Below are 25,470 nucleotides of genomic sequence, written 5' to 3' on the forward strand. Positions count from 1 at the left end.
CTGTCATCTCACAGATTCTGAAGCTGCAGGTTTCGTCACTCCAAACAAATTTGACTGAACCAACAACAAAAGAAGATCCAAACTAAGCTTCACATAAACATCGTCATGGATTCCCTCTGACTTTGGCTGTTTTGCTTCCACCACAATAAAATCACACTTCCTGCACATCTCTCTCTCTCTCCCAGTGTACTTCAAGAACAGTTTCTCATCTCAAATCTCTGTTTTCTGCATTATTCTGTTGGTTATTACGCACCAGTCTACTGCTGTGTTCAGTGCTGTTGGCCTCTGGTTTTTTTTTTTTTTTTGTTTATTTATAAATGACCTAGAACAAAGTCTCATTTCTGCTGTTCGATTCCAAAGAAATTTATACTTTTTTAATTTATACCAAATTACAAACTCTCAGCTGTGTCTCTAATCAACCCTGTGGAACTTTGCTCTGCTTCACTTCAGCAGCATCAGGTCATGTTCAGATGTTGATTCATGGTTTTCTTCAGTTTTTGTTCGACGGCAGAATCATTTTAGGGATATCTGCTATAAAAAGCCAGAACAGGTAAATCTGCTTCATGGTTTTCTGTTTTATCCTCCAATAAAGCCTCGGCTTTGTTTTTATACATAGATACAAAATATCCATATGTCTTGACTTAATAAAAAATATTCACATTAATAAGAATAACAAGTTCACACAGATATTTTAGTCACTGCTGCAGTCGTGGAGGCCACACTGAGTGCAGAGAAGGCTGACAGGCTGAGGAATGAGGAAATGATAGTGAGTGTCAGGTTGTTTAGGTGCAGTGAGGGGCGGAGTTTGCCGTCAGCCAGCAGGTTACCTTCACAGAGTCATTTACCCTGGGAAGTGTGGACAGGACTGTCCCTCATCTCACAGGAACAAATTCAGAGAGTGTCACTGAGCCTGCGCTCTGGAACAAGGGTTTGGTTAACAAACTTTCCCAGAAGTCTCTGACTGAGCCTCTGAAGGCACACAGGTAACCCTGCAGGACGCCCTGCTCAGCTGGATTCCCGTTTCCCGTGAGTCTGTGAACGAAAGCTTTATTTTATTTACCACATTTAAACTGAAAGATTAACTAAAGCATTGATCGGCTGACCTAAAACACTGAAATCCTTCCTGTTCAAGCAAAGAGAGGGAGAGACTTGCTGTAAATGAGAGGGGAGGAGCAAACATGACTGAGATACATGAAAACAGGAAGTAACAGAGCTCAGGGTCTGTTTGGAGACAGAGCTGAGACAGGGTGAGAGTAAACAGTAATGTGCTTCATGTGTTCAGCTGCTGTGGATCCTGACAGGGACGTGTTTAAACTGGTTGGGCTGATTTAAAGCAGGAAGTGCTGGATGATGTGACGAGTGTTAGTCTCAGAGTGGAAATGGGTCAAAGTTCCTGAGGAACCAGGATTATTCTTTCTGGAAACATCAGGACTGTCACGGTCTGCCGGGGCAAGCCGTGTGGTAATTATTTAGGACCCGGAAGCGGCAGCTCTGGTGCAGGTGAGTATTTATTTACAAAAGAAAATACAACAGAAATGGCACGGGTGAAGCTGTAACAGAAAACCTAAACTGGGCAAACTAACAAAACAAACCAGAACAAAGATGCAGGGAGGTCCGGGGAAATATACACAGAGAGATGGGTGGAGAGACGCAGGGAGACCGAGGGGAAACAACACAGACGAACCAGCAACGACTAAGACAGAAGACACGACTTAAAAACACTCAGAGAACACAGGGAGATTACACGCAGGTGGGGGACACAGCTGGGAGTGATAAACGTGACGAGACTAGGGAGGCAAACTGAAAACTCACATAAGACGCAGACCTTCACAATAAAACAGGAAACACACACACGCAAAGACACAGACTAGGAAACGTGGACTTAACACAGGAATAGATGGCAGAACAGAATACACTAAACAGGAGGAACAGAACCAAAATCACTAATAGAAAACACAAAACGCTGGGTCAAAAGGACCCAGGATCATGACAAGGACGATCTGACCAACAGCTGTGCTGAGCTCAGAGTTCTGACTGTCATCAGGTTTAGATCATTTACATTCTGAACATTATTAATACTAGTCTTTTGTCTGGCAGTCATGCATCCTTTACTAAAAAACCGGGCTTAGACAGTTCAGTCATGTCAAATTTCAGACCCATCTCTAAGCTTCCCTTTCTTAGTAAGATTCTGGAAAGGATTGTTTATACTCAGTTGATGGACTACTTGAATGACTCTAAATTGTCAGACATCTTTCAGTCCGGCTTTAAGCCATTTCACAGTACGGAGACAGCCCTCGTAAAAGTTATGAATGACATTCTGATAGCGACAGACCGTGGTAAATATGCAGTGCTGGTCTTGTTGGACATGACCGCTGCATTTGACACAGTGGAATTTCCTGATCTCCCGCTTACAGCACTGTGTGGGAATTTCTGGTTCGGCACTTTTGTGGTTAAAGTCCTATCTCTTAAATAGGACTTTTTGTGTTAAGTTGGGGTCGGCTTCATCCTCTGTGGCCCCTCTGCTTTGGGGTGTGCCACAGGGATCTATTCTTGGGCCGTTATTGTTTTCATTGTACCTTTTGCCTCTTGACACAATTTTCCGGAAACATAAAGTGTCATTCCATCTATATGCAGATGACTGCCAGCTCTACTTACCTTTTAGTCATTCTGATAGTCTCCCAACTGGACCTGTGCTTGACTGCCTTACTGATGTCAAAGCATGGATGGCAAAAAACATTTTAAATTTTAATGATCGGAAGACAGAAGCAATTTTATTTGGCCCAAATCATTTTTCTCACTCTCCAGATGTTGATCTTGCAGCTTTGACTTCCCAACTAAAGAGTTCGATCACAAATCTCAGAGTTAAAATTGATTGTGCACTTACCTTTGATGACCATGTAAACGGGGTGGTAAAATCAGCATTTTATCACCTCAGACGTTTATCAAAGGTTAAGCCCTTTCTTTCCAAACGTGACTTGGAACTGGTTGGGCTGGTTTAAAGCAGGAAGTGCTGGATGATGTGACGAGTGTTAGTCTCAGAGTGGAAATGGGTCAAAGTTCATGAGGAACCAGGATGATTCTTCCCGGAAACATCAGGACAATCTGACCAACAGCTGTGCTGAGCTCAAATTCAGAGTTCTGACATCAGGTCATCATCATCATCAGGTTTAGATCATTTACATTCTGAACATTATTAATACTAGTCTTTTGTCTGGTCAAGTACCTAGGGAATTTAAGTATGCAGTCATACATCCTTTACTTAAGAAACCGGGCTTAGACAGTTCAGTCATGTCAAATTTCAGACCCATCTCTAAGCTTCCCTTTCTTAGTAAGATTCTGGAAAGGATTATTTATACTCAGTTGGATGATGTGTGGATGACGCTTTCCAAGCGTGACTTGGAAAGTGTTATTCACGCCTTTATTACCTCACGTTTAGGTTATTGCAATTCTCTTTTAATAGGGGTTGGGCAGGGCACTTTGTCACGTTTGCAATTAGTGCAAAATGCTGCGGCACGATTTTTAACTGGCAGAAGAAAATTTGATCACATCACTCCGATTTTGGCCTCTTTACACTTTCTTCCAATTGAATTCAGGATCCGTTTTAAAGTCCTTTTACTGGTTTTTAAATCTCTAAATGGTCTGGCACCTGTTTATTTGTCTGACTTGTTGAAGCCCCACGTCCCCACTCGTTCCCTTCGGTCAGCTGAGCTGGTGCTGCTTTCGGTCCCAAAGTCACGACTGAAACTTAGAGGAGACCGAGCGTTCTCTGTTGCTGCACCGATGCTTTGGAATAACCTTCCTTTCCATATTAGACAGGCTACATCAGTGCCAGTTTTTAAGTCTTTATTAAAAACCCATTTTTATTCCCTGGCTTTTAACTCTGTGGGTAACTGGTATTTATTCATTTATTTATTTTTTATTTTTTTAATTTTTATTTTTATTGCTATGTCTGGTTTTATTACTATGTGCATATTAGTATTGTTCAGCACTTTGGTCTACCAGGTGTGTTTTTAAAGTGCTATATAAATAAATAAATGATGATGATGATTTACCAAAGGAGTAGAAAAGATCAGTAAAATTTATATTAATGATTTCTTGGTATCTCCAGGCATTGCTTCCTTGTCTCATGATCTTTATAGATCTCTGTCACTTGTTCCTCCAAACATTTTGATTTAAACTGCCATCACATTTATTCATTAACTGAAGGTGCTGGAACCAGCAAACTGTATCACTCGTAAACAAAAGTTTGAGATCATCTACCATAGATATTTTATAAAGGATCTATAATTGTCATAAAACACTATCTGTTGTTATTAAGTCGGTAGTTTGAGTGAGGAGGAAGCTTCACAGCAGCTTTGTGTTTGTGGTGGACCTCTCAGAAGAAGATGATGGAGGAAGAGGAGGGCAGAGGAGAGTCTGCAGACCTCAGTCCTGGGTAGGAGAATCGAACTGATCTATGTTTGTTTGTTATCTTAATAAAATGTATTTGCAACAAGCAACACTGAAAAACTACTACAATTATAATTTAGTTTTCATACAATCAGGGACTCCTGGGCTGTGTGCACACCTGTGACCCTGTGTGGATCAGAGAAACTCCAGTATATAAATCATTACAGACGTCTGTACATCTTCATGCTTATAATGAGTGTATGTGAACTTTTAACCACAGTTATGCAGTGCTGCGAAAAGGTTTTTGTCCTTGCCCTGATTTTCTTCCTCTCCATCTTTTTTTATAATCTATAATCTTACATTTACTTTTTTGCATTTGACACGATTAACATGAATTAAAAGAAAAGTTTTAGAATAATTTTATTTATTACGTGGGAACCTGTCCAAATCTACCTGGCTCTGTGTGAACGAGGGAGAAACAGTTTATTTTACAATCTGCTGAATCAAAAAATTACTGAAATGAAACCTGTTTGACAAAGTAAACTAAGCTACAAAACCTCAAAAAGAGGCACATCATGCCACGAATTCAAAAATCTGGGCTTAACTGGGATTGATGTTGTGGTGTGACCTTAAACAGGCTGTTTATGTGTGGACCACATCACAATGTGGACCACATCTCTCCACAGTGATCTGAAAGACTCATTGGCAGTTCTTGTAAATGCTGGATTGCAGATCATTTCACACAGGACCAGATAGGTTTGTAAATTTATTTGGTGACCCGAGACATGTGTGACCAATAAGGAATCAGAAAGGGGGAAATGCTTTCTCGCTGGACTTTATATCTTGAAATTGTTTCTAAAGAAGTGACAGTAAGGTTTAAAACAGTAGTCAACATATCAAGTAGGAGCAGGAAACGTGTCAGCATGAGAGCTAAAGCTCTGTATGTAAATCTCTACTACACATTTTAGAGCTCAGTTCAAACTGAACTATGCCAAGCTAAATGTCAGTGAAGGTTCTCAGTCATCCAGGTCATCGTAGTCTAAGGAGCTTGGATAGAAAAGCGTCTGGACTTCTTTAAGTTGCTTGAAGACGTTTCACCTCTCATCCAAGAAGCTTCTTCAGTTTCTCGGATGAGAGGTGAAACGTCTTCAAGCAACTTAAAGAAGTCCAGACGCTTTTCTTTGCAAGCTCCTTAGACTATGCCAAGCTAAGCTGCACAAGGTGGCTATAAAACAGTGAATGACATAAGCAGCTGTCGCTGAGAAAGGTTTCATATGAAACTGCAGGCAGACCACTGTTTAATAGACCAGGCAGACAGGAAAAGCAGTTCATTAGTGTTATAAAATAAAAGCTAGCATCACCACAGGAAGTAACTTCACTTTTACCGACTCTGTGACCATCACAGATTCTGCAAAGTGTCATCAGATCTGGATCTTCTTTCACTAACAGTCAGCAAAAGTTTTACTGATGATGAAATGTGTTTACAGAGAGAAGAAGATGAAGGAGCAGCCGTCCTGCTGTGCTTTGTGTCAGGACGTCCTGAAGGATCCAGTCTCTACCAGCTGTGGACACTGGTTCTGCAGACAGTGCATCTGCTCATACTGGGACCAGTCTGCTTCATCAGGAGACTCGTCCTGTCCCCAGTGTGGAGAAAGATCCAGAACCAGAGCTGGACTGCAGACAGCCAGTCAGAGCAGCTGTGTACAAAGTAAGACTGAACATCTGTCTGCTGATGGACTCATTTCTGAAAACTGCACTTCTTGTTGTGTTTTCTTTCTATTCATAAATCCATCCCTCTGGGGCCGGGTCACAGTTGCAGCAGCCTAAGCAGGGATGGCCGGTCAATCAATCAATCAATCAATCAATCAATCAATCAATCAATCAATCAATCAATCAATCAATCTGTTATGTCTAATTGTTGAATGTTGTCATTGTGGGTCTTAAATTTGTAAGTCTGAGTTCAATCTATAGGATCAAGACATTCTTTTGATCCTGACCACCTCTCCAGCCACTCTGTGCTGGGGGAGGTTTTATTGCAGATACATCTGGAAGATCTGTTTCTTGTGATGTTGCTTCCTGCTTTTATGATCCTTTTGGTGAGCAGGAGGTCATGCATACAGAGCATGCATGGAAGGATTTGAGCTTCAAGAGCTGGTTCTTGACCAAAACTTTCCTCGCTAGCGGGTTGAAGATGTTCTGTTATGTCTTGTGTTCTTCATGAAGAATAAGTCTCTAAACTAGCAGGGCTTGTGGAAACACAGATCCAACACAATCAATCAATCAATCAATCAAGCAAGCAAGCAAGCCTTTATTTGTCACATGCAATGTTACACATACATGTTACCTGTAGTGAAAATTTAACCCCCTTCCGACCATACATGCATTGCACAAACATCACATTGGGAAGACAGTGTGTCAGTGTACATGAAAATGTTGCGCGCACGTGGGTGTCCTGTGTTCAACTTGAGACAGTGTCCTTTCACCTAGTTAAGCAAAAGTCAACAGTCCTCCAGCCGATGCAGGTGGCCTTGAAGGATATAGTAATGATAATAATGATAATAATAATACATTTTATTTAAAAATAGCGCCTTTCAGAGCACCCAAGGACACTGTACAACAAATACACAATATACACAATAATAAGAGTAACAGATAAAAGATAAAGGATGCAGGGTTTAGACATAAGCAAGTTTAAACAGGTGAGTTTTGAGGGTGGACTTAAAAAGAGGGAATGAAGTAATGTTTCTGAGGTCAGGGGGTAAGGGGCAAAGTCGAGGGGCAGAGCAACTAAAAGCCCTGCCCCCCATTGTAATCAGACAGGAAGGAACAGAGAGAGAAAGAGAAGATGAAGATCTGAGGCACCGGGATGGGAAGTTCATCTGTACTAAATCAGAGAGGTATGGTGGAGAGAGAGAATGAATAGTCTTAAATGTATAAAGGATTATTTTAAAATGGATGCGAAATTTAACCGGAAGCCAGTGTAGCTGCTTCAGGATTGGGGAGATGTGGTGGGTAGAGGAAGTAATAATACGGGCAGCAGAGTTCTGGAGGCGATTGATATTACGGAGTTGAAAATATGCTGCACGTGTGACATTATTGATATGTGAATTAAAAGATAATGTGCTATCGAGAATGACACCCAAGCTTTTCACCGAGGGAGAGATAGGGACCAGCGAATTATTGATAGTGAGAGATAAATCTTTAATTTTGGATAGCAATAGTTTAGTGCCGACCAGGAGAAGTTCTGATTTGTTGCTGTTGAGTTTAAGGAAGTTGGAAGAGAACCAGGAATTGAGTTCAGCTAAGCAGAGGGTGAGGGAGGGTGGAGGAAGAGTAGAATCGGGTTTGGTAGAGAGGTAAAGCTGGGTGTCATCGGCATAGCAGTGGAACTGAATGTTATATTTACGAAAAATGTGTCCGAGTGGAAGAAGGTAAATGATGAAAAGGAGGGGCCCGGGGACAGATCCCTGGGGCACCCCAGTAGATAGAGGAGAAGGCTGAGAAGTGAAGGATTTTATTGAATGAACTGAGTGCGGTCAGACAGGTATGATTTAAACCAGGCTAATGGAGTATGAGAGAGATCAATAGAAGCTAATCTGCTAAGAAGGATGGGATGAGAGATGGTGTCAAAGGCTGCACTCAGATCAAGGAGAATAAGGATGGAGAGGAGACCAGAATCAGCTGCCATAAGAAGATCATTTGTTATTTTTATAAGAGCAGTTTTGGTGCTATGCAGAGGACGGAAACCAGACTGGAACTGTTCATAAAGGTTATTATCAGTGAGGTGTAGATGGACTTGTGAAGCAACTATTTTTTCAAGAATCTTTGAGAGGAATGGTAGGTTGGAGATAGGACGGAAATTATTAAAGTTGTTGGCATCTAGACCTGTTTTTTTTTTTCAGGATTGGGGTGATGGCAGCAACTTTGAAAGAAGCAGGAACAGTTCCAGTGGTGAATGAAGAGTGAATAATAGCAGATATGAGGGGAAGGAGAGGGGGTAGACAGGCTTTGACAAGGACAATGGGGATAGGATCAAGCTGGCAGGTAGAAGGCTTTGATTTGTGGATGAGATCAGCGATATCAGTTAAAGACGGAAGTTGAAAAACAGAGAGGAAGAGAGAAAGGGGTGGAATTAAGACAGAGCTACATTGAGCATTAGCGACCAAGTCTAGGTGTATTTTATAAATTTTTTCAGTGAAGAATAGCATTAGAGCGTCGCAGAAGTTAGATGAATAGAGTTGAGCGGGCAGAGAATCAGGTGGCCTGTTAAAGGAGTTGAATAATGAGAATAGGGTCTTGGTGGAGTCCTCACTTGAACAGATAGTGGTAGAATAATAGGCAGATTTGGTTTGACTGATACATTCCTGATAAAACAGAACATGATTATTAAACATATCCTTATTCAATTCAATTCAATTTTATTTATATAGCGCCAAATCACAACAAAAGTTGCCTTTACTGATTTTATTTTTGATTTTTTTTTTATTTATATCATCTGATATGTAATCAGTTTCATCCTGTATGTCAGTGACATCTCTAAGTTGCACTTGTTGCCTAAGAATAATTTCTTATTATAGTAAGTATTAAGAATAGTAAGGCCAGTTTTCTTGTAAAGACGTTAAAGCCGTCGGCCTTTAGCTTTCAATAATCGGAGTTCAGGTGTGTACCAGGGTGCAGAGCGAGAAAAGAGTACAGTTCTGGTTTTTTGTGGAGCAAGAGAATTCAAAATACTACTGAGGCTATGATTAAATTAAAATACTAGATCATCTTGAATAGACAGATTGTTAAAAGACAAGCAGCTGGAGAGAGCAGAAGAAAGGATATCAAGATTTATATTCTTGATATTCTGGAAAGAAATAATACGAGGATTGTTAATTATGGAGAAAGTCATGTGAATATTAAAGGAGAGAAGTAGATGATCCGAGATTGGCAGCTCGTCAGCTGTGCAATTGGAGGGGGTAAGTCCAGAACGACAGACTAGGTCCAAAGTATGGCCCTTAGTGTGGGTAGGAAAGTTTATGTATTGTTTAAGGCTGAAGCTATCAAAGCAGGATAAAAGGTCCTTGGTAAGAGGATGATCGCAGTTATCCACATGGACGTTGAAGTCACCCAGCAATATTATATTAGAGGAAACAGTAGCTAGGTTGGTCAGCAGATCAGCAAAGTCACTTATAAAAACAGAATTAAATTTTGGGGGGCGGTAGATGACAGCTATAACAGTTGGGGCATGGTCAGAGAGTCAAACCATGGTCCCGTTAACTGGGAGAATTGTTGTTCCAGCCAGCCTCAGCCTTAGGGCCTTCTGGCTGGTGCCTGAGGGGTAGCCGCATTAATGAAAGTGGTGGTTGTTTGGGTTAGGGTAAACAACCTGCATCCAATTTTAAAGTGGATCTAATGTCCATCACTGGTCACCAGGTCTATCAATTTCCTGTTGAAGAGGCGTGAGTACTCACAGCTGGCCCATCGTCAGTCATGTCGGCAGGCCTTGTGGGGGTTGGAACAGTTGTAGTCGCTTCCTTTGTTCTTTGATAACCCAGGTCTGAGCCAGCTCCGATCAGCCAGAACTCTGTTATCATGGTTCAGAATAGGTAGTTGTCATTCAATGTCCTCCATCGAGAGTGTCGCCAAGCACACGACGCAACTGACCATCGAGTATCCAGCAGCAAACGTCTCTTCAGGACAATTGGGCTCTCTCCCTGAGCTTCTCCCAGATGGTTGAACTCCTCACCCTATCAGTAAGGGAGAAGCCTGCCACCCTTCTGAGAAAACTCATTTCTGCCACTTGTATCAGCAAACTTGTTCTTTAGTTCACTGCTGACGACCATAGGTGAGGGTAGGAACATAGCTCAACTGGTAAATAGAGCTTTGTTTTACACTCAGCTCTCTCTTCACCAAGACAGGCTGGTACAGTCGATCAATACACCCGCAGCATCAATCTCCCACTCCACTTACTGGTGAACAAGAGTTCTCCACTTGGGGAACTCGTCCTTCAAGTTCTTTAAAAACACCTCCCAAAGGATACTCAAGGGGAAACAGTCAAATGCCTTCCATAAAATACATGTACACTGGTTGGGAAAACTCACATGCACCCTCAAGTGTGCTTGAAAGGGTAAAGAGCTGGTCCAGTGGTTTGCGATTGCTGCATGCCACTTGGCCTGTTGGTACCTGTCAGCTGCCTCAGACGTCTCACAGGCTAACTGAGCCCAATAGGACATCTGGTTTGGGAGTTACCACCACATCAGGCACCAACCACCATGTGCTCACAGCTCTGGGCAGCGGTTTCGGCAATGGAGGTGCTGAACATACTCTATTTGAACTCATTTCCCCCGTCTCCCTAGGAATGCTGTCAAAGCTCTGCTAGAGTGGGAGTTGAAGATCTCACGGACCGGTGTCTCTAGAAGGAATTCCCCACGCACACTCAATATATGTTTAGGCACAGGTCTTGCCTTTTTAGTGTCATTATTTTTCTTGTTTTTCCGCAGATGTTGGTCTGCAGGAGGTTTTAGATGAACATAAGATCAGTCTGAGGAGGAGATGTGTAAGTGATGAAACAGGAAGTAGAACCCTCCTCAACAGGATCTACACTGAGCTCTACATCACAGAGGGACAGAGGGAAGAGGTTCATACCCAACATGAGATGAGGCAGCTGGAGACAGCTTCCAAGATGGACGCCCTCCATGACACTCCAATCAGGTGCCAGGACATCTTTAAAGCCTTACCTGACCAACAGAGACCCATCAGAGTGGTTCTGACCAACGGCGTGGCTGGTGTTGGAAAAACCTTCTCAGTGCAGAAGTTCACTCTGGACTGGGCAGAGGGCTTGGAGAACCAACACGTCAGTGTGGTGGTTCTGCTTTCATTCAGGGAGCTGAACCTGATCAGAGATGAGCAGTACAGTCTTCTGGAGCTGCTCCATGTTTTCCATCCAACATTACAGAAGGTCACAGCAGAGAAGCTGGCTGTCTCTCAGCTTTTGTTCATCTTTGACGGCCTGGATGAAAGCAGACTTTCATTGGATTTCACCAACAGGAAGCTGCTGTCTGATGTCACACAGAAGTCATCAGTCAGCCAGCTGCTGACAAACCTCATTCAGGGGAATCTGCTTCCCTCGGCTCTCGTCTGGATAACTTCCCGACCTGCAGCAGCCAATCAGATCCCTCCTACATGTGTTGACAGGCTAACAGAAGTACGAGGCTTCACTGACGCCCAGAAGGAGGAGTACTTCAGGAGGAGATTCAGTGATGAAGAGCTGTCCAGCAGAATCATCTCTCACATGAAGACATCCAGGAGCCTCCACATCATGTGTAGAATCCCAGTCTTCTGCTGGATCACTGCTACAGTTCTGGAGCACATGTTGACTACAGAGCAGAGAGGAGAGCTGCCCAAGACCCTGACTGACATGTACTCACACTTCCTGCTGGTTCAGACAAAGAGGAAGAAGAACAAGTACCACGAGGGACATGAGACGAGTCCACAGGAGCTGACGGAGGCTGACAGGGAAGTTCTTCTGAAGCTGGGGAGGCTGGCGTTTGAACATCTGGAGAAAGGAAACATCATGTTCTACCAAGAAGACTTGGAGCAGTGTGGTCTGGGTGTGACAGAGGCCTCGGTGTACTCAGGAGTTTGTACAGAGATCTTCAAAAGAGAGTGTGTGATCTTCCAGAAACCAGTCTACTGCTTTGTTCATCTGAGCATTCAGGAGTTTCTGGCTGCAGTCTACATGTTCCACTGTTTCACCAGCAGGAAGACAAAGGTACTGAGGGATTTTCTGGATATCTGGCATAATATCCCATCACTTATTGAGCTCCTTTCAGAAACCATGAGAGAATCGCTGAGAAGTAAAACCGGCCACCTGGACCTGTTTGTTCGCTTCCTTCATGGCCTCTGTCTGGAGTCCAACCAGAGACTCTTAGGAGGTCTGCTGGGTCAGACAGAGAAAAACCTAGGAACCATCCAGAGAGTCATCAACAACCTGAAAATGATGAACAGTGATAACATCTCTCCTGACAGAAGCATCAACATTTTTTACTGTCTGATAGAAATGAATAACCTCTCAATACATCAGGATATCCAAGAATTTTTGAAGTCAAAAAACAGATCAGAGAGACTCTTTGAGATCCACTGCTCAGCTCTGGCCCACATGCTGCAGATGTCAAAGGAGGTTCTCGAAGAGTTAGACCTGCAGAAATACAACACATCAGACCAAGGACGACACAGACTGATTCCAGCTGTGAGGAACTGCAGAAAGGCTCGGTGAGTCCGATGTGATCATTTACACCATAAATCAGTGTAGACTGGTAGATTTGTTTTTAATACGTAGACAGTACAAAATAATTTCCTTTTGTTTTAGTTTTACATTTCTTTTGTTTTAGTTTTACATTCAGCTTTCCTTTGGTGAAAGCAAAGCTCAGCAGTTTTTCACACAGTAAAAGGAGTATGAGGCCACTCTGTCAGGGTTACTGTCATTGGATCCTTAGAACACCTGGGTGGATGATGTAGATAATGGTGCTGACTCAGTTTTTTAGTGATTAAATACAATAAATACATAGATTTCCGTAATTGTTTGATAACATTTAAATAATATGACAGGAAAATGCAGCCATTTAAAGTCACTTTAAATTCAGCTGAAATCAATTTATTTATTTTATATTTATTAGAAGGCTCAATCATGTGTTGTTGTGAATGTATTTAAATGTAACATTCACTGGCTGGTAAAGATTTTGATTTCATCTGGATGTGGGAGACTTGCTGTGTCTTTCTCTGTCAGCCGCTGTGTTTGTATAGAGGTGGAGAGCAGTTACCTTATTCTGTCTCAGGCTCATAATTAGTGCCATAGTGAGTGGTTCAAGCTCCATGAATCACTGGAATCACAAACACAAACTGCCTACACCAACAGAAATGGCCTCTGCTACTCAAAAACATTTTGTATAATCACAGACTGGCTCAGTGTGGACTCTCAGAGACTCACTATGAAGTTGTGGTCTCAGCTCTGAAGTCCCACCCCTCCCATCTGACGGAGCTGGACATGAGTGGAAACGAGCTGCAAGGTTCAGGCGTGAAGCTTCTGTGTGCTGGACTGGAGAGTCCAAACTGTCGACTGGAGACTCTGAGGTGAGTTCACTGACTGCAGCTGTTGTTGTTTTTCTTTATTTCAGATCTTTGATTTATGTTTGAAACTTTCTTTAGTTCCTAAATGTTCAGGATGTGTCTGAAGACAAATGTGAAGAAGTTTGAGTGCTTTCAGAAATGTTGTCTCTTGCCAAATGACTGAACAACAGTTTTTTCTTTTGGCTCCAAATAGAAGTGACAGGCTAGTATGAGGATGTTGATCTCATTCAATTAAACATTTAAAGCACTCTGCTTTGTTTTTCAAATTTTACTCCACTCAGCCATTTAAACTAATTGTCGTTCAGAGATCATAAAAAATGAAACTAAATATTGAAGCTCACTATTTCTATTATTGCTGGAGAAGCAACATGTTCATTCAGTATAGGCTTTTATATTCTCACTTTTCTGCTGTGAACACATTATGAATACTGAATGACTTCAAACAGGAAGTCAATTTGTTAAGCTGATGCCTTTTACATTTTTATTCAGATTGGAGAAATGCAGTTTGTCAGATATCAGCTGTGATTATCTGGCCTCTGCTTTGAAGTCCAACCCCTCCCATCTGAAACATCTGGACTTGAGTCTTAACATGATGCAAGATTCAGGATTGGAGCGGCTATGTGGTTATCTGGAGGATCCACACGGGGGACTGCAGACTCTGAGGTTAGACGCCACGTTTTTAGTATATGCAAATCCAGAGAAGTTAAATTTTCAGTTCTATGGATTTAACAGAATTTTATCTTACTGTAGTAGGAAGTTGTTACCAGTTTACTGGGTAAGAAGCAATTAACATTAATCACACACCAGTCAAAACACCCAAAAGTTCTTTTTAACTCTCAAGAACCTATTGACATTTAATGAACAACATAGGTGTCCTGCCAGTGTCAGTGTGTCAGACTTTAGAAAGATATAAGAAATAGCTCTAATATATACAAATGGCTCAATTATAGATCTATCCATCCATTCTCTTCCACTTATCTTTGTCAGGCTCACACGAGGGGCTGGAGCCTATCCCAGCTACCATAGGGCGAGAGGCAGGGCACACCCTGGACAGATCACCAGTCTGTCACAGGGAAACACATTTAACCGTCACACTCAAATTCATAACTATGAACAATTTAGAGTTACCAGTCAACTCAGCTGGGAAGCTGAGGTAACCAGAGAGAATGCAAACTGGGCCAAATATACCATATACACACATATACAAATATATAAATACAGATTATACAATAGGGATAAATAGAATAAACAGGAATAAGAATACCAGGGAATTGCACATTTCAACTTTTGTGAGTCTATTACACCGTTGGATGTTAAAAGAGAGAGAGAGAGAAAATATATATAAATATGTATAAAATATTGCACAGTGACAAAGGCACTACAGATTAGTTGCCCCCCCCCCTCCTTTGTCCCCCTGTCTCCCCTCCCTCTCCCCTCCAGAGAGGAGTTAAACAGTTTGATGGCGTGTGGGACAAAGGAGTTTTTAAGTCTGTTGGTCGTTGACTTGGGGAGAAGCAGCCTGTCACTGAACAGACTCCTCTGGTTGTTTATGGCCATATGCAGATGATGCCCAGCATTGTCCATAATGTCCAACAGGTTCTTTATTGTAGTAGTCTACGAATTCTGAGCATGACGTCTGTGCTGAAGATTGTCTCCTTGGCATCTTTGCTTAGGGCTTGTTATTGTGCTGCCATCACCAGAACCTCTGTGTTGTCTTTTTCTAGCCACTATTAGGCTTAGGCTATATGTGTCTGGTTCATAATAAATTACATTAATTAGAGTCTCACTGTTGGACACATTGCATCATATAATCTGAAAAACAGTGAAACCCTCAATGATTTAAACCCGAAACTGTCGAATAAGCTTTTTTCTTTTCCTCTTTATACAGACTGGAGTGGTGCAGTTTGTCACAGGTCAGCTGTTATTATCTGGCCTCAGCTATGAAGTCCAACCCCTCCCATGTGAAACATCTGGTCCTAAAAGGAAACAACCTGCAGGATTTAGGAGTGAAGCAGCTGTGTGGTTTCCTGGAGAGTCCCCGCTGTAGACTGGAAACACTGAGGTCAGATGCTATGTTTTAGTTATGTTAAAGAGGCTGCAGACATTAGGCTGATATTAATAATAAAATAATAATGGATTGCATTTATATAGTGCTTTTCGAGACCCTCAAAGTGCTTTACAATTCCACTATTCATTCACTCTCACATTCACACACTGGTGGAGGCAGCTACAGTTGTAGCCACAGCTGCCCTGGGGCAGATTGACAGAAGCGAGGCTGCCATATCGTGCTATTGGCCCCTCTGGCCATCACCAGTAGGCAGTAGGTGAAGTGTCTTGCCCAAGGACACAACAACTGAGACTGTCCGAGTCGGGGCTCAAACCAGCAACCTTCCGATTACAAGACGAACTGCCAACTCTTGAGCCACGATCGGCGATCGCAGTATTATACTGATCTACAATCAGGATCTTCATTGTGCACTCTTCTGGTTTTGGCTCAGTCAGTATCTGGTGTGGCCACCATTTGCCTCACACAGTGTAAAACCGTTGCATAGAGTTGATCAGGTTGTTGATTGTGGGCTGTGGAACATTGGTCCACTCCTCTTCGATAGCTGATTGATTTTGCAGAATATTGGCAGGAACTGGAACATGCTGTCATATACCCCGGATCCAGAGCATCCCAAACATACTCGATACTTCCAAATATTGTGTACAGATCTTTGCAATATGGGGCTGTGCCTTATCATCCGGCAACATGACGGTTGTGAATGAATGGCACAACAATGGGCCTCGGGATCTTGTCACGGTATCTCTGTGCATTTAAAATGCGAGCACACCGATTGTTGCCTCAACTGTCCTGTTGGCTGGTCTCAGATGATCCTAGAGGTGAACATGCTGGATGTGGAGGTACTTCCAAATTCTCTGAAACGCCTTTGGAGATGGCTCATGGCAGAGAAATGAACATTCATTTCATGGGCAACAGCTCTGGTAGACAGCTCCTGAAGAGTGAAGAAGAGCCTCAGAAAATGAGAGCAGAAGGAAAAAGGAACGGTCAGCTTTGTTTTTGATTGGCTGGAAGAGTGGAAGGTCAAAGATGTTACAGACACAGGAAGTGACCTTATAGTCAAGGTTGGAGCAGCTGGGCTGTTCTGGGTTTCTCTGATTTTGCTGTCCTGGTGCTGATGCTGTGAAACCAGAGGGCAGCATATACATATTTACATATATGAAATTCTTTCAAACTGTTCTTTTAACCTTGAAACATAAAGGCCTGTGATTGAAACAAACATGCGCACACAATTATAAATTATAAAGTCATTTACATTATAAAACACTGAATGATTTCAAGTAAAAAATCCAACACACATATCTTTTATTCTTTATTTAGGCTGAGCACCTGCAGCTTGTCACAGATCAGCTGTGTTTATCTGACCTCAGCTCTGAAGTCCAACCCCTCCCATCTGAAACATCTGGACCTGTGTCACAATTACAAGCTGCAGGATTCAGGAGTGAAGCAGCTGTGTGGTTTTCTGCAGAGACCATACTGCAGACTGGAAACTTTGAGGTTAGTCACCATGTTGTGTGTGGATGTACATGATAAAAACATTGTGGTGGCATTAAACTGCAGATGTAGGCCTTCATGTAGAGTAGGCCCATTATGGCAAAATCTGATTATCTAACAAAATATTCATTATAAAAAAAGCACCATGCAACCATGCAAGTTAAAAGACATCAGAAAGAAAGTAAGGAGGAGGTGGTGAGGGACACAGGGTCATCTGGTTTGGAGTTAGGCCTGAACTATAGCAGCTGTTTCTGACCACAGGCGACCAGTGGTCCCTGTTGGCCCACGGATTCTGGTGGGGCTGGTCAAGATTAAAGTCAGTTTCTAGTGTTATGAAAGTGTCTCTTTTTTAATTTGGCTAAATTACTGGGCCATAACCATACTGTGGACCATTCACTCTTAATTAAACAGCCATGAGCATGGAAAACAGACAAATCCTAATTTCTCTGACACTCATTAGTATATCTGAGAATAAAAAGCAGTGAAACCACACGATCATAAGCAAAGATGAGAAGCACACTGAACAGGTTAGATAAACACAGACCAGTATAGAGTCTTTGGTCCAGACTGGAACAACTGTGTGCCCAGTTTGAGCTCTCTTCAGTGCTGTGACCTGACAGACCCAGAGGGGCCATCACATCACATTTAGAAGCTCCCCTAATGGAGCCACAACACATGTCCAATACTTAGTCTGTCTTGTTGGACCAACTGGAAGAAATGATTCAAGGACTTAGTCACAGAACAGAGATTCAAATCTCCAAAATCCAACTGGCTGCATCAGGACATATAGTCTGAAACTCTGCACTGTTTGAAGCTGCTTCCTGTTGGCTTCAGCTGTTTGGAGTTTCCATTTTCTAAACTTCTACATTCTGAACCTTCTTCAGCTCTGAACAGATGATGAAACACTGAATGATTTCAAGCTCACACTTTGTCTAATAAACATAAGTGATTTCAGTTGAGAGTTATTTAATAAACTTGTGCTTTATTTTTCCTCCGCGTTTTTCTAAACTCATCTTTTCTTTATGCAGATTGGAGTACTGCTTTATATCAGCTGTTGGCTGTGAATATCTGCACTCAGCTCTGACATTCAACCCTACCCATCTGCGAGAGCTGGAGCTGAGAGGAAACAACCTACAGGATCTACATGTGAAGCAGTTGTCTGATCTTGTAGAGAATTCACACTATAGCCTGGAAACTCTGAGGTCAGTAAATGGTTGTAGTCAGTCAATGTTGCTTCAGTGGTATTGTATTAAACATGGTTAACTTCTCTAGTAATGAAGTGTGAACAAGTTTGTTGTGGACGTACCATATTTTCCGCACTATAAGGCGCACTTAAAATCCTTGAATTTTCTCAACAATCAACAGTGTGCCTTATGTATGAATTCTGGTTGTGCTTACTGACCTCGGACCGATTTTATGTGGTAAACAGTGCTCAAAAATCTGTCAAAAATGTTTAAGTACGACTTTGGTAAGCTATGAAGCCGCACCGCTTGATGGATTGTCGCACCATTACAGCTACCGTAGTCAGGAGCCTCACAGAGTAATCTGGGTCGTAAACTCCGTCTGCTTCAGGTCCCAAAATCAAACAAACACTGCGGCGTCACTGAGAGTTAAAAACTGTCTAAATTCTTTCATCTTTAATAAAATGATCAGCGTTGCTGCTTTACCAGATGTAACTATGATGTTTAACATCCAGGCATCCATGAAAACAGGATTCATTAAATTTAACGGAGTTAGAAGTTAGCAGGAAGTTGGCTCACTAGCTTCCACTTAAACATGATATAGCATGTTCTGACTGAGAGATTTCTGAAAGAATTCAAACGTACAGCTCTGCTGTCACTTCCAACATAAATGAAGACAGAAAACTAAACAGCAGTGACGTTTGTAGGGTTACTGAAGTTTTTTCAAGTCTTTTCAAGGTTTGAAAGTGCTTGAATTTCAGATGTGGTGCTTAAAAGTGCTTGAAAGTGTAACTGTATTTCATTCACCACAAATAACTATCTGATTTAATAGTTTTCTTATCAGATACGGGACAGATTTGAATGAGGAAAAGAAAAGGGAGAAAGAAAGAGGGAGCAAAAAACAGCGGAGAAGAGGGACGGGGATAAAAGGCAAAAAACAAAAACCAACAAAATAAGCAGACAAAAAATACATCTGTCAATCACCTGGATCACCTGTTGAGAAAGAAAAACGAAAACAAGCAGAAGAAGACGAGAGCAATAGAATAAACAACATCACAATGATATATGGGAATATAACAGTAAATACTAAATGTTAAACATTATTGTGCAGCACGTAATATTGACAGCGCACAGTGTGCTTTAAGGTAGGAGCCAAAAAGGGTGTAGTTTGTGTGTGTGAGCACCCGTGTGTACACCTGTGAGCATGAACGCGCTTGTTTTTAAAAGGTTCCTACATGTAATGATCTGATCTCCCATGTTTTAAATGCACCTTAGAACAACACGCAGCAACACTGCACATGAGCGAGAGGAGGGAGGTTTGGGGTCTTCACACACCCCCGTTCTCTGCTGGCCATCGGGGTGGGGGAGCTTGAAGGAGGTGTTGGCCGTCCGATTGGGATCTGGAATGCGGGGCCTCCCTGCTGCTGCGGAGCCTGGGGCGGTCTGCTTGCCTCCACCCCTCGGGAAAGGGTAACATCTCCTGGGTCTAGGTGCCGTTTCCCCCTCCAGGGGCGAGGGTACCTGGACCCGGGGTATAGAGTATGTTTGGGGATTGTGATTGTGTGTACAGTGTCCATGTATGTCTATCCCTACGTTGGGTGAGTGCTGAGTATTTGTATATGTGTGCATGAGGGTGGGAATGCATGTTTGTGTCTGTGTGTGCCTGTTTGTCTGTGTCTATATGTCAGGTCGGGTCTTACACTCCACCTCTCTGGGAACACCCAGGCCCTCCAAAGGCCTATCTCCCCTCACCACACTCCCCGCCGATAACTGATGCCCACAGGGGTCGGTACGTTGTGGTTCTTGGTGTCTGGGGCTGGGCGCTCAGGTATGTACCAGCTCATTCCCGGTGACTACTTGGCGGGGCCTGGTGCCTGTTACTCGGTCAGGCCTCTTCCGGCGCGGTAGGGGGCCCTCGGGCCTCCGGGCCTGTGGCTCGGTTCACTCTGGCACAGCTGGCTGCCGGCAGAGCCGGCGGGCACGCCACTGCAGCCTCCTCTGGCTTCTGCTCTGTGGCTACTGGGTGACCCCTCATCTGGGGCTCTCCTCAGCTCTTCCCAGGAGGGTGGCACAGATGCCCCTCTGGCGGTCCTCCTTGGGCTCTCGCACTCTGGGGCCTCTGGATGTCTGGAGCCTGGATCTCCTCCATGCCTGCTTCATGCCCTGGGGGCGGGGCTATGGCTCTCTACATCCTCTTGCAGACCATTACATGGGGAAACCTTTTGAATACAAGCGCGCTGATCCACACAGGTGTGCACACGGTTGTTCACTGTTCATAGACATAAACTACACCTTTCTTGGCTGCTACTTCAAAGCACATTGTGCGCTGTCAGTCCTGTTTGCTACACAACAACATTCAATATTTAGTATTTACTGCTGTTTACACTTAGCTAGATTAATGCGATGGAGTTGTGTTTAATATGTTGCTCTGTGTTTTTTGCTTGTTTTTTCTTCTTTTTCTCTCAACAGGTGATCCAGGAGATTTTTTTTTCTCTTCTTTCTCTTTTTAAGTTTCCTTTCTCACTGTCCCTCTTCCCTTTTTCTTTTCCTTCCTCTTTCTTTCTCCCTTTCCTATCCCTCAGTCATGTCTGTCCCGTCTGTAACAACTGAAAATAAAATTAAATTAAAAAAACAAAAAACCAATGTCTGTAGCAAACACAAAACACAGGAAAACATGTGTTAAAGAGTGAAAAAAAAATGTGTTTTACGTCAGCACCTGCACATTAAACTACTTAAACATTATAAATGTCTTCAAGCTCACACTGAGGCCTGTGGTTCACTATCAGCCACTGACAGTGTTGGGAAGGTTACTTTTAAAATGTATTCCACTACAGATTACAGATTACATGCCCCAAAATGTAGTTTGTAACTTATTCTGTTACGTTACTCAATTAGAGTAACGTATTCTGAATACTTTGGATTACTTAATATATTATTATGCTTTTTACAACTACATGAATGTACTATTGCTGTGTGATTTATTACAATTACTAAAGGTTACTCTCCACACCAACACCAATTAGATGTTTAAATCTTAATATGAATGAGTAACAGTAGGTGCACATTAGGTAAGGCTGCACTTTTTGCAGCGATCTCGTGTAGAAAACTATTCCGCGCGTATATAAAACAGGTCCGCGGCTCTGAACCGTATTAAAGGGACCTCTGGCTAATACGGTGGGTTCTGTGTCGGCTCGTAGCTGAAAACTAGCTTTACTTTGTTGTCTGGGTCAACTTTGCTAGCAGAGACAGAGAGAGGCGTTGAAAGGCTGCTTCAACAGAACTTATTGTTTCAGAGGAAAACACGAACACGGTGTACAGTCGAGTCTTAATAGCTTACTTACAGCTGGGCTACACTGCCCAAGGCTACATTCTTCAGGGCGATGCCTGTAACACTCTGCCTATTGCCTTCATATTAAATCATTTTTTGAACAATAATTTTTCATTATGTGGACCGCAAGTAGGGGTGACATGGGCTGCGAGACTGAGATAAATGTGCTGGAAAAGCTTGAAATGGGACAATGCTCAAAAGGTGCTTGAATTTGACCCTGAAAAAAGCGTATGAACCCTATCTCTGGAAACACTCGTTTATCTCCTCTGCTCTTCCTCCTTCTCTCTGCAGGAGGTGGTGATGATGGTAAACAGGACAGTGTGTGTGCTGAGAGAGGAGCAGCTGTGTCCTGATGATCCAGAGAGGTTGAAGCAGCAGCAGCTTGTGTGTAGAGACGCTCTGACTGGGCCATGTTACTGGGAGGTGGAGAGGAGAGCTTCATCCAGCAGTGACTGACAGAGGAATGAAGTGCAGATGACTGTCAGTGCTGCAGAGTGAACTGCTCTGAGAACAGCTCCACTGTCAGACACAATGTAGAGTCCAGCATCACCCCTGTGTGTCCCTCTGGATCTGACAGAGGATCATCAGTGTATCTGGACTGCTCTGCTGCTGCTCTGTCCTTCTACAGTCTCTGCACAGTCTCTGTCTCACTCTGGAAAGATTTTACAACTTGTGTAATTACAGAACATTAATATTATATTCAAACATGTGATCTTCTCTTTATTTCTGAATCTTTACCAAATAAAGAAAAACCAAACTAACAAACAGAACCTGTCGTGTCCTTTTTCACCACATCTGTGAATCTTTTCTGTGTTTTCCTCTTTTCCTCCTTCCTGCAGCTCCATCTTCATCATTCTGTGTCCAGTATATGTGAACATGTCCAAAGCATCTGAGCCTCATGTTACCCGTTTGTGTGAGTTACGCCTGTCGTTGTGTTGTGGTGTATAAATCAGGGGCAGGAGACAGCGCTGGATCTCTGAGTTCTTTACTGTCAATTTCTGCAACATCTGCAATATCTAGAAATGCAAACCTGTGAGCTGTGTGTGTTGTGCGTCTGCTCGGCCACCTCTCCTCCGGCCATGCTGGAAGCAGCTGTGTTTGACAGTTTTATCCACTCTACAATAATCGAACAAATTAAATGTTCAAAAATATCAACTTAAGCACTTCAAAGTCAACAAAAAGCTTAAAACAATTAAATAATATTTCAGTGAAAAAACAACAGCTCATAAGAACGATACACAAAATAATACAGAAACAAACAAACACAACTTATTAACCAGGATCCATGTTTTTGTCACAAACACTGAATCAGCTGATTCACTCTTTATGTTTCTGAGTTTTGTGATTATAGTTCTGGTTTCTGTTTCTGTGTCTTCACTGTGTCCCACGTCTCCTTACTTTGGACTCTGTATTTCCTGTTTTACTTTGACAGTCCTGTGTTACTGTTTCCTGTCTCGTGTGTGTAATTGGTCCCAGCCGTGTTTCCCTCCTGTCTCCCGTTCCCTGATTACTAAACTGCGTCCACGCCGCCGGCGCTCCTCTCCACAGCTGGATTCCAGGATTTCAGAGCATCCAGCTGTGGAGAGTGATGGAGACACTTTCTCTGCTCCCTCAGTAATCAGGACACGTAGTCTAATGCCTTTATTTTCAGGGCTGTGTCCACTTAATACTACAATATATGGTTATATGGCACTTTAGTTAATATCAAGCATAGAATTGAAGCACTTCAAATAATTCCATCCCAACACTACTCAGCTTAAACATGATATATAAGTCACTCAGACAACTTAAAAATGTTGTTGTTTGACTTTTTTCAGTGTTTTATTTGTTCCTGAGTAAATCTGATTAAACAGAAGTGTGAGACGGTCGAGAGTTTACTCCAGTGTTCTGTTATATTTTAGACAGCAAGGAGCAGACGGCTGAGTTTATTAAACTCCACCGAGACAGCGGTGACACAAATCTGAAGGCTAGACCATCACAGCCGGTCACTTCCCGCCTACCCGACCTTTGGAGGACCCAGCCCACGTAGACCTTGAAGGCCGGGTCCTCAGGAGGATTCAGCCTGTGAATTTGGACACGCCATGACACATGATGTGTTTAAATGAGCTCTACAGGTGAACAGACGTATTAACGTTAGCAGCATAATAAACTGTCCTGTCACTGAAGGCCCAACAAGGACGTGGTGCTGAATGCATCCAGACCCCTGCTGACTGTCTTTGCAGCTTCGGTCAAAGGTACAGTGTCCACTGTGACCCTGAGAGCAGGATACAGCCAGAGGTGAGTCAGCAGTTACAAACTAAATGCTGCTGACATGACTCAAACTGCTGGATAACCCACTGGTCATGAAAACGACACCTTTCTGTTGGTTTTTAGCAAACACAATTTCACTTAAAGTTTGGCCCAAATTACCATCCAACATTTCAAGTTTTCCTGACTACAAATCCAGAGATCGTGACTCTGATGGTCAAAGACCAAGAGGGGACAGAAACCTGGAAATCATCTGTTTACCTGCAGGTAAGGTTGCTGCCAGAAGCCAGAGCAGAAATGACCCTGCAAACATCTGGTTCTTTCAGAAAAGTTCAACTGAAATCATACTTAAGTCTCTTTTCATCTGCAGGTCAGCATCCTGTTACATGTCTGTTATCTATCTTTGTTCCTTCAGCACCAAGAACAGAAACCTTAATGAGGAGTGTCCCAGCTGAGGCCCGAATCCCAGCAGCTGAGAGGCTGCTCACAGTTCGCTCACAGTTTATTGAAAGAGTATCTGAACCTGTCACAGTCTCTGGAAAAATTTGACAACTTGTGTAATTACAGAACATTAATATTATATTCAAACATGTGATCTTCTCTTTATTTCTGAATCTTTACCAAATAAAGAAAAAACAAACTAACAAACAGAACCTGTCGTGTCCTTTTTCACCACATCTGTGAATCTTTTCTGTGTTTTTCCTCTTTTCCTCCTTCCTGCAGCTCCATCTTCATCATTCTGTGTCCAGTATATGTGAACATGTCCAAAGCATCTGAGCCTCATGTTACCCGTTTGTGTGAGTTACGCCTGTCGTTGTGTTGTGGTGTATAAATCAGGGGCAGGAGACAGCGCTGGATCTCTGAGTTCTTTACTGTCAATTTCTGCAACATCTGCAATATCTAGAAATGCAAACCTGTGAGCTGTGTGTGTTGTGCGTCTGCTCAGCCACCTCTCCTCCGGCCATGCTGGAAGCAGCTGTGTTTGACAGTTTTATCCACTCTACAATAATCGAACAAATTAAATGTTCAAAAATATCAACTTAAGCACTTCAAAGTCAACAAAAAGCTGGATCAAACTCACCTGGAAAGGCTTTCAAACATCACTGATTAATAAACATAATGTTTTTATAAGATTGATGTCACGTTTTCATGTTTGTGTGCAGTTTCACTGTTTTTATTAGAAATAATTAAATTGTTGCTTAAATTTATACAAAATGTCAGAAATCTGCACTGACATGAAGGTATAACTGGACATCTTTGACTACAGTTTGTTTTTACCTTTAATTGTTTTGCCTTGCTTGGTTTAGATGTTAAGTTTAGAAAACGACGATTTTCCCAAACTAAACGTGACGATTCAGAAAAAAACACTGGGTCTGTTCTTTTATCATGACTCTGGTTTTAGTGGCCGACCAGTAACATTTACAAACTGGTGTGTAGTTTAAAGTCTGAACTTTCAACAGGAGTTAAAACACAGACTCAGCGCGGCTGCAGCTCGTTGCTGTGTCAGATGAAATCCATCATGTGATCTGGAGGCGTGTCCATGGACCTCAGAGGGTTAATAACACTCACCTTTATTCCATTTCCACACTGTCACTGTGTGAAGTCTGCCCATAGTGCTGATTCAACTCTGGCCCCATCGTAGGCCTCGTTGCTACTGACAA

At 42.6% G+C, this 25,470-nt stretch overlaps 1 protein-coding gene across 2 annotated transcripts; it reads left to right on the top strand.

Moving 5' to 3' along the window:
• Positions 1-1,378: 1,378 nt before the first annotated feature.
• On the top strand, positions 1,379-22,332 carry LOC118455975 (protein NLRC3-like). Of its 2 annotated transcripts, XM_087846675.1 has the most exons (10): positions 1,379-1,500; positions 4,319-4,435; positions 5,877-6,097; positions 10,872-12,642; positions 13,327-13,500; positions 13,987-14,160; positions 15,386-15,559; positions 16,880-17,056; positions 18,082-18,255; positions 21,857-22,332. In XM_087846675.1, exons 2-10 carry the CDS (start codon positions 4,386-4,388, stop codon positions 21,861-21,863), a joined length of 2,922 nt encoding a protein of 973 aa, XP_087702801.1. In that variant the 5' UTR covers positions 1,379-1,500; positions 4,319-4,385; the 3' UTR covers positions 21,864-22,332. The 2 variants fall into 2 exon arrangements, with proteins under 2 accessions (XP_087702801.1, XP_087702802.1); XM_087846676.1 differs by lacking the exons at positions 16,880-17,056; positions 18,082-18,255; positions 21,857-22,332 and having other exon boundaries at positions 15,386-15,578.
• Positions 22,333-25,470: the final 3,138 nt, after the last annotated feature.

This window comes from Neolamprologus brichardi, chromosome 9 (assembly GCF_056152115.1).
Source record: "Neolamprologus brichardi isolate AB-2024 chromosome 9, ASM5615211v1, whole genome shotgun sequence".
Classification (NCBI taxonomy): Eukaryota; Metazoa; Chordata; class Actinopteri; order Cichliformes; family Cichlidae; genus Neolamprologus; species Neolamprologus brichardi.